At 45.2% G+C, this 9,897-nt stretch overlaps 2 protein-coding genes across 4 annotated transcripts; one reads left to right on the forward strand and one right to left on the reverse strand.

Moving 5' to 3' along the window:
• Nucleotides 1-104: 104 nt before the first annotated feature.
• Nucleotides 105-2,755, forward strand: mrps18c (mitochondrial ribosomal protein S18C). The gene is made up of 6 exons (XM_019256284.1): nucleotides 105-237; nucleotides 379-446; nucleotides 2,179-2,262; nucleotides 2,343-2,400; nucleotides 2,488-2,547; nucleotides 2,632-2,755. Exons 1-6 carry the CDS (start codon nucleotides 177-179, stop codon nucleotides 2,706-2,708), a joined length of 408 nt encoding a protein of 135 aa, XP_019111829.1. The 5' UTR covers nucleotides 105-176; the 3' UTR covers nucleotides 2,709-2,755.
• A 1,144-nt stretch (nucleotides 2,756-3,899) lies between these two features.
• On the reverse strand, nucleotides 3,900-8,865 carry abraxas1 (abraxas 1, BRCA1 A complex subunit). Of its 3 annotated transcripts, none has more exons than XM_027282098.1 (9): nucleotides 8,857-8,865; nucleotides 6,432-6,522; nucleotides 6,236-6,272; nucleotides 5,386-5,452; nucleotides 5,110-5,306; nucleotides 4,824-4,943; nucleotides 4,653-4,737; nucleotides 4,465-4,573; nucleotides 3,900-4,334 (listed from the first exon to the last, which is right to left on the reverse strand). In XM_027282098.1, the coding sequence occupies exons 5-9, from the start codon at nucleotides 5,256-5,258 to the stop codon at nucleotides 4,039-4,041; spliced, it is 759 nt and encodes a 252-aa protein (XP_027137899.1). In that variant the 5' UTR covers nucleotides 5,259-5,306; nucleotides 5,386-5,452; nucleotides 6,236-6,272; nucleotides 6,432-6,522; nucleotides 8,857-8,865; the 3' UTR covers nucleotides 3,900-4,038. The 3 variants fall into 3 exon arrangements, with proteins under 3 accessions (XP_027137899.1, XP_019111825.1, XP_010750327.2); XM_019256280.2 differs by lacking the exon at nucleotides 8,857-8,865 and adding an exon at nucleotides 6,843-7,130; XM_010752025.3 differs by lacking the exon at nucleotides 8,857-8,865 and adding an exon at nucleotides 6,843-7,128 and having other exon boundaries at nucleotides 3,900-4,331.
• Between the last annotated feature and the right edge of the window lie 1,032 nt (nucleotides 8,866-9,897).

Raw genomic sequence — 9,897 nt, forward strand, 5'->3', positions numbered from 1 at the left:
CATCAGAAACTAAAAAAAAACTACGTAACACAAACATGTTTGATGTTTATAAATAAAGTTCTTAATTAACCTTCAATTAACGAACACGAGCTTTAAAAGTGGTAGGAACTAAAGTTACAAGCAACATCAGTGAAGCGAGCACTCGGTGTAACACATCCGGTCCTGTGCAGATCAACATGTCCGCTGTGAGGAACTTCCTGAGGATCAAACCTGTGATTCCTGCGACCGGAAGCACGAGTAAGACTCTTTAAAGGCGCTCTGACGTCAGCGCGCGCGCGCGCGTGTCTGTGTGTGACGTCACGTTCAACGCGTGTAAAATCATTTAAAGGTGACATCCGGCAATGCTAACATGCTAACATGCTAACGTGTCGTGTGCAGGGTTAAGGAGTCTGACGTCATCTTCAGGTCTGACGTCATCGTCAGGTGTCCAGCAGAGAGGTGACGTGGTGAGTGTGACGTGTTGGAGCAAAGACAAACAAACTACAACTGACAATGAATTACAATGACTGATAAAATGACAATGAATTACAATGAATGATAAAATGACAATGAATTACAATGAATGATAAAATGACAATGAATTACAATGACTGATAAAATGACAATGAATTACAATGACTGATAAAATGACAATGAATTACAATGACTGATAAAATGACAATGAATTACAATGACTGATAAAATGACAATGAATTACAATGACTGATAAAATGACAATGAATTACAATGACTGATAAAATGACAATGAATTACAATGACTGATAAAATGACAATGAATTACAATGACTGATAAAATGACAATGAATTACAATGACTGATAAAATGACAATGAATTACAATGACTGATAAAATGACAATGAATTACAATGACTGATAAAATGACAATGAATTACAATGACTGATAAAATGACAATGAATTACAATGACTGATAAAATGACAATGAATTACAATGACTGATAAAATGACAATGAATTACAATGACTGATAAAATGACAATGAATTACAATGACTGATAAAATGACAATGAATTACAATGACTGATAAAATGACAATGAATTACAATGACTGATAAAATGACAATGAATTACAATGACTGATAAAATGACAATGAATTACAATGACTGATAAAATGACAATGAATTACAATGACTGATAAAATGACAATGAATTACAATGACTGATAAAATGACAATGAATTACAATGACTGATAAAATGACAATGAATTACAATGACTGATAAAATGACAATGAATTACAATGACTGATAAAATGACAATGAATTACAATGACTGATAAAATGACAATGAATTACAATGACTGATAAAATGACAATGAATTACAATGACTGATAAAATGACAATGAATTACAATGAATGATAAAATGACAATGAATTACAATGACTGATAAAATGACAATGAATTACAATGACTGATAAAATGACAATGAATTACAATGACTGATAAAATGACAATGAATTACAATGACTGATAAAATGACAATGAATTACAATGACTGATAAAATGACAATGAATTACAATGACTGATAAAATGACAATGAATTACAATGACTGATAAAATGACAATGAATTACAATGACTGATAAAATGACAATGAATTACAATGACTGATAAAATGACAATGAATTACAATGACTGATAAAATGACAATGAATTACAATGACTGATAAAATGACAATGAATTACAATGACTGATAAAATGACAATGAATTACAATGACTGATAAAATGACAATGAATTACAATGACTGATAAAATGACAATGAATTATAATAAATGATAAAATGATGACAGTAATAAATGTGTAGTGGACGTCATGAAACAGTCTGACACTGTGTGTGTGTGTGTTGTGTGTTGCTGTGTGTAACTCTGCATTGTGTGTTCTGTTTCGTGCTGTAATAAGTTTTAATGTCTCTGCTGCAGTTCATCACATGGAACCATGTTTATGTTTAATACTGAACACAGGCCCATTAAATACATGAATGAGTGTGTGGACCTCAGTGAGTCACCTGACCTCAGGTCACCTGACCTCAGGTCACCTGACCTCAGGTCACCTGACCTCAGTGAGTCACCTGACCTCAGGGAGTCACCTGACCTCAGGTCACCTGACCTCAGGTCACCTGACCTGACTCAGCAGCTTACGTCACTGTTTTGTTGCAGCTGGTGAAGATGGAGAACCCGTTCAGAGAGCCGCAGACAGGATGTGTGCTCTGCGGCGTCACCGTGGACTTCAAGAACACCCAGGTGAGAGCAGTGACATCATAGTGACATCACAGACTACAGGTGTGTGTGTGTGTGACTAAACGTGTTGTCTTCTCTCTCAGCTGCTCTCTCAGTTCGTCTCGCCTCACACGGGCAGGATCTATGGCCGTCACATCACAGGTGAGCCGCCAGCCAACAGGAAGCAGAACCTGAGCCACTTCCTGTGGTCAGCTGATGACGTCACGCCGTGTGTTTGTGTGTTTCCAGGTCTGTGTGGACGGAAACAGAAAGAAGTGTCCAAGGCCATCAAGAAGAGTCAGTCACTGGGTACGCTCAGCTGTGAGCTGCTTCAGCATGTGGCTATGCTAAGCTACCGCCATCATTAACTGTTTCCTGTTTCCTGTCCGTCAGGTTTCATGGCGGTGACTCACAAACATCCTCAGTTCATGAAGGACCCGAACATCTGCGGAGTCCGACACCTGGAGTGACGATCAGTGTGTGTCTAACATGTGTATTAAAGTGTCTCTGAACTGTGTGTGTGTGTGTGTGTGTGTGTGTGTGTACCTGGTCAAACTCTGATGAGTCGTTGCTCGTTAGGAACGAATGGAAACCCCGAAAAAAAATTCAACAATGAAGTGCTCTGGCAGACTTTCACCGAGAGACTTCATTTAAACTTTGAAACGTAGGCACGCTGGCCTTCTCTTCAGGGATTCACGTCACTCATCGGCAGCTCTTACCGTTCTTAAACTATCGAGACTCAAAGTCCAGCTGGTTTTCAGTCAGATCCTGCGTTTGTAATGGGTGTGTATGGCGTCTGCTCGAGTGATGACATCACTACAGAAATTTGTCCAAAAATAAATTTGTAAACTGCGATCGTGGCCTCAAATATCACTGTACATACATGATTTAAACATAACAACGTAGGAAAATTCGAGGCGGTCGCAGTGATGACACTGCTGAAGCTGTCACTGTTATAGTTTTGGTCTCAAACACAAAGATTCACCAGCTACTCCCCTCCACAGCCTCATAGACTCCCATGTTATTTTGAGAAGAGAAGTTTGCAGAAGGAGCAGGGAGCACCTGAGCTTTCTCTGACTCCTGACGCCAAAGTTTAGACAATTTTCACCTGAAACTTGGCGAGGACATGGTCCACGAGACGAGGATTCTTCTCGTCATTTTGGATTTTGGTTTGCGGCACACCTTATGCCACTGATGACCACCTCTTCGAGGGACTTCATTTGAAGCTTTTGTGTCTGCTGAGGGGTCAGAGGGAGTGAGCACACACACACAGAGGGGGGAGGGGCTGTTTTCAAAATAAGAGTCCCTTCAAAATAAAAATAAACATGTTAAAAAAAGACTATTTGAGCTGTGCTTTTTGAACACAGACCTCCGGCAACAGCCCACTCAGCACTCTCAAAATTTATGCTGGAATTTTCTAGTTCAAGTTATAAAACTGTTGGTCCTTGAACGCAGCCTGTAAAGTCCTTAAACAGAGCCTGTAAAGTCCTTGAACAGAGCCTGAAAAGTCCTTGAACGCAGCCTGACAAGTCCTTGAACAGAGCCTGTAAAGTCCTTGAACAGAGCCTGTAAAGTCCTTGAACAGAGCCTGTAAAGTCCTTGAATGTTTAAGAAAGTGTGGGATGTTAGCGTCGTCGTCACAGAATAAAAACACGACGTCGTTTTTACAAAAAGAATCTTTATCAGAACAAAATAACATGAAACCAGCTGAACGTTAGCTAGACGTTAACTGAACGTTAGCTAGACGTTAACTGGACGTTAGCTGAACCATCAGGAAGTGACCGTCTCCATGGAAACGTGTCATGAGTCGCTCTTCCTGCGCTTCCTCTCAGGCTGCGTGTCCGAAAGTCTTTTCCGAGAGTTCGTCCTGACAGGAAGCAGCGAGGAGGACAGTGAGTTCTGAGCGTCCGCCGGGTCCGAGCGGTTCGTCGGCGTGGAGACGTCTCGGTCCTGCTCGGCGCCGCAGCAGACATCGGGAACAGGAAACGCCTCGAGGGTCAAAGTCTGAGTGTGAAACAGAGACGAGCTGAACAGAACCCGGACCGCCTCATGAAGGAGAAGGTTCTTCTTCTGACCGGACCGATCCACGACCACTGCTGAGACAAGACAAAGACTGTTAAGACTATGACAAGTGCTGGTCCTGACCACAGACAGGTGAAGCAGGTGAACACCTCATGACCTCGTACATAAATACTGAGCCCTGATTGGACACAGACACCAGCTGACCTCTTCCTGTCTCCTCCTTCCTGTCCTTCAGTCGTCTCCTCAGAGCGGACACTTCGGCCTGCAGAGCTTCGACCAGACGTTCGCTGTCCTCCACGTCTCCGCACGCTTTCTGTCCAACACAGAACACAAACAAAGGTCACGTGATGCAGCAGGAAGTGACATCACACTTCCTCCCGCCGCTCGCTCACCTGCAGCTCCGCCTGCAGACAGTCGTTCATCTTGTTCACGTCGTTCACTTCCCTCAGCAGCCCGTTGGACGAGAAGAACTTCGAGCTGGAACAGAGGACAGAGTCACGTGACAAACACTTCCTGAGACTTCCTGTCAGCCGTGCGCGGCGGCGGCGGCGGCGGCGGCGTACCCGTGTTTCTTCATGGTGAGGTTGTAACCTGACGCAGAGCACGGCACCGACACCTTCCAGTACGCCAGCTGCTCCAGTAACCCAAGATTGTTGACCAACACGGGGACGTTCATGAACTGTCTTCACACAACGAGAAGACAACGTTAAGACAACGTTAAGACAACCCCAGGACACAGTGTACTCTATAACAGGTACAAACAGGTTCACGTTTCATTTAAATAAAGTTTTTGAACATTGTACTTCAGTCAGTGTACTGTGTGGGTGGGATCATGACCCGCGGACTCACCTGCTGCGTGAGGTGAAGGCGGCGTACTCCATGCGGTGGGTTGAGCCTGCAGCCGTTACCGTGCTCGGCGTCAGCAGCACAAAGATCATGTGCGGGTTGGACAGAGAGCTCTTCAGCTTCTCATGGACCACCTTCTCTCTGAACGTCATCTGCTGCTCCGAGTTCCTGCGCTGCCGGTACCAGCCGATCACGCCGTCCTGCAGCGGTCCAACACAGAACAGCCGGGTCAGTACCGACAAACACAACAACCCAATGACTAGTCTTGTGAAGTTTTACCTGCTTGTTGTCTGCCAGGAGTTTCTTCACGGTGTCCACGTTCACGTCTCCCACGCTGCTGTAGAACCTACAAACACAGACAAACATCAACACCAGGATCCTTGGGATCATTCAAGGACTTTCCAGGCCCCAAGGATCCAACATGTCATAGTTTGAAACATAGATCAAGGTTAATTATTGTTTGTTGAAGGTTATCGTAGTCACACTGAGGAAACAGCTGCTACACAAGTGAACAACGCGACAACTCCTCAGGTGAATCCAGCAACACCTGAAGGCCACGACAGTCCTCTGAGGACAGCAATGTCCATTCTTCAGCCAGGACAGACAGACGATCTGTCAGCTACACACAACACAGTCCTGAAATCACTCCAGCAACCATCGACACCAGGTGACTTCACATATGTCCTCGACGACCCACAGGCGTCCTCGACGACCCACAGGCGTCCTCGACGACCCACAGGTGTCCTCGACAGGTGACCTTCTCTAGATTTCTACGATTACCTTCAACAGACACTCTGACCTGGATGAAGCCTGAGGATAAGGATGAGGGTTCAGGTTCAGGGGACCCTGAATGATGACCAGAGGATCAGAATTTTGGCCAAACGTATGAAGGCTGCATATCTGACCGTGACCGTCTGAAGATGAACTGTCGTCTGATGTGAGTATTTTTACTCCTGCTGCTACGTGACAACAACGGGAGAGAAGATAAGAGCAACTTACCTGACCTGGCTGCTAACGGTACGTTAGCGTTATGCTCTGAGCAGGCTGCTGGTGATTATTACTCATTTCAAAATAAGAGCACAGTGTTACCAAATCAACCCTCAGGCTTAAAGGTGTATGCAGTACTCACTGGTTCAGTTTGTGGCAGGCGATGTGTTTCTGGATATCTGTAAAGAGATGAACATGAATCATGACATCATCATCATGACATCATCATCATCATGACATCATCATCATCATGACATCATCATCATCATGACATCATCATCATCATCATGACATCATCATCATGACGATGACGAGGCTCAAACACTGTGCTAGCTTACTGTAGATCTCCTCGATGTGGATGTGATCAGCCTGAGAGTCGCTGATAGTGACCTGTTCTTCAAACCGGCTCTCTCCGAGCAGAAGACCTTCCTGCAGAGAGACGACACATGAGACTACGTCCAGGTTTTAGACAGTCTGTGGGGACGTCACAGAGACTACGTCCAGGTGTTGGACAGTCTCACAGTTTAATAATAACATATTTATATGGAGTGTGGCTAACTGCTAGTGTTAGCATGTTAGCATGATGCTCGGCTGTGCTAGCTTCCTGCTTAGCTTAGCCTCAGACATGCTAACTAGCTGTTGTCGTGTTGTCGTGTTGTCGTGTTGTCGTGTTGTCGTGTTGTCGTGTTGTCTTGTTGTCGTGTTGTCTTGTTGTCGTGTTGTCGTGTTGTTGATAAAGTTTTTCTCACCACGTCTGAGTCGCTGTTCACGTGCTGGAACATGAGAGACGCTAACACGATCCCGGACACGCGGACAGTCGGCTCCGACATGACGCCTCTTGTTGTGGACTACAAAGATGGCCGCGGTCAGGCGCGTCACCGATGCGCGTCACCGAGCTAACGGAGGAGGAGGAGCGAGCTGTACCGACAGCCCACCGAGACTAACGGAGACACCGAGACTAACGGAGACACCGAGACTAACGGAGACACAGAGACTAACGGAGACACAGAGACTAACGGAGACACAGAGACTAACGGAGACACAGAGACTAACGGAGACACAGAGACTAACGGAGACACAGAGACTAACGGAGACACAGAGACTAACGGAGACACAGAGACTAACGGAGACACAGAGACTAACGGAGACACAGAGACTAACGGAGACACAGAGACTAACGGAGACTAACGGAGACACAGAGACTAACGGAGACACAGAGACTAACGGAGACACAGAGACTAACGGAGACACAGAGACTAACGGAGACACAGAGACTAACGGAGACACAGAGACTAACGGAGACACAGAGACTAACGGAGACACAGAGACTAACGGAGACACAGAGACTAACGGAGACACAGAGACTAACGGAGACACAGAGACTAACGGAGACACAGAGACTAACGGAGACACAGAGACTAACGGAGACACCGAGACTAACGGAGACACAGAGACTAACGGAGACTAACGGAGACACAGAGACTAACGGAGACACAGAGACTAACGGAGACTAACGGAGACACAGAGACTAACGGAGACACAGAGACTAACGGAGACTAACGGAGACTAACGGAGACACCGAGACTAACGGAGACAGCGCAGAGGGACCTCAGGTTTGTTTATGTGTTTAAATATGTTTATTTAATGAGACTAACGGACCTGCGGGAATGTAACGGAGTACAGTTACTCCAGTACAAGTACACGTGTATGGCACTTTTATAGTATTTTCCTTTTTTGTTACAAACAATCAGTAAATACTCAAAGTACTTAAAGTACTTTGAATACTTCAACTACGCGTTTACTACTTGTGTACTTATTGTGTCACAGCCGCAGTTACAAAGAAGAATACAGAATATAAATATATGTGTAAATGTCAAATATATCAGTATCAATGTGTATAAGTATCATATGAAGTAGTACAATATTTAAAGTATTGACAGCAGCAGTCATGGTTGTTGTAGTACTTAATTTATAAGTACTTTAATATGATTTACATGATTTATGTTATTAACCACGAGAAGAACCAGGTCGTGGTGGGTCATGGTGGATTGTGGTGGGTCGTGGTGGATTGTGGTGGGTCGTGGTTGGTTGTTGTGGGTCGTAGTTGGTTGTGGTGGGTCGTGGTGGATTGTGGTGGGTCGTGGTTGGTTGTTGTGGGTCGTGGTTGGTTGTGACAGGTTTTAGACATCTGCGGGACCGTCACAGAGACTATGTCCAGGTTTAGACAGTTGCGGGGAACGGCACGAGACTACGTCCAGGTTTTAGGGAAGACAGTCTGCGGGGACGTCACAGAGACGATGTCCCAGGTTTGAGACAGTCTGCGGGGACGTCACAGAACTAAACGTCCAGGTTTTAGACAGTCTGCGGCGGGGACGTCACGGAGACGACGTACAGGTTTTTAGGCAGTCGGTCGGGGGACGTCCACGGAGACTACGTCCAGGTTTTTAGCCAGTCTGCGGGAACGTCTCAGAGACGATACGTCCAGTGTTAAGACAGTCTGCGGGGACGTACCCAGAGACTACGTCCAGGTGGTAGACCAGTCTCACAGTCTATAATAACATATTTATATGGAGTGTGGCCTAACTGCTAGTGTTAGCATGTGAGCATGATGCTCGGGCTGTGCCTAGCGTTACTGCTTTACTTAGCCTCGAGACATGCTAACTAGCTGTTTGTCTTGTTGTCGTGTTGGCTTGTTGTCGTGTTGTCTGTTGTCTTGTTGTCCTTGTTGTCCGTGTTGTCGGTTGTTGATAAAGTTTTTCTCACCACGTCTGAGTCGCTTGTTCACGTGCTGGAACATGAGAAGACGGAAACACGATCCGACACGCGGACAGTCGGCTCCGACATGACGCAGTCTTGTTGTGGACTACAAAGGATGGCCGGCGTCAGGCGCGTCACCGAGGAGCGTCACCGAGCTAACGAGGAGGAGGAGCGAGCTGTACCGACAGCCCACCGAGACTAACGGAGACACCGAGACTAACGGAGACAAAACAGAGACAACGAGACAACAGAGACGAACGGAGACTAACGGAGACTAACGGAGACACCGATACTAAACGAGAACACAGAGACTAACGGAGACACGGAGACTACGTAGACCCGAGACTATGGAGACCTAACGGAGACACAGAGACTAACGGAGACGAACGGAACCAGAGCTAACGGAGACTAACGGAACTACGGATACACCGAGACTACGGAGACACCGAGACAACGGAGACTAACGGAGACACAGAGAATACGGAGACACAGAGACTAACGGGAGACTAACGGAGACACAGAGACTAAAGGAGACACAGAGACTAAACGGAGACTAACGGGACCGAGACTAAAGGAGACACCGAGAACTATAACGGAGCCTAATCGGAGACCAGAGACTAACGGAGACAGCGCAGAGGGACCTCAGGTTTTGGTTTATGTGTGTAAATATGTTTAATTATGAGACTACGGACCTGCGGGAATGTAACGGAGTACAGTTGACTCCAGTAAGAAAACAAGTACCGTGTATGGCACTTTATAGGTTTTTCCTTTTTTGTTACAAACAATCAGTAAATACTCAAAGTAAACTTAAAAGTACTTTGGATACTTCAACTAACGCTTTACTACTTAGTGTACTTATTGTGTCACAGGCCGCAGTTTACAAAGAAGAATAAAGAATATAATAGATGTGTAAATGTCAAATAATATCAGATCCAATGTGTATAAGTTCATATGAAGTAGTACAATATTTAAAGTATTGACAGCAGCGTCATGTTGGTTGTAGTACTTAACTTATAAGTACTTTAATAGGATTTACAATATTTATGG

The sequence above is a fragment of the Larimichthys crocea genome, chromosome IX (genome assembly GCF_000972845.2).
Source record: "Larimichthys crocea isolate SSNF chromosome IX, L_crocea_2.0, whole genome shotgun sequence".
Classification (NCBI taxonomy): Eukaryota; Metazoa; Chordata; class Actinopteri; family Sciaenidae; genus Larimichthys; species Larimichthys crocea.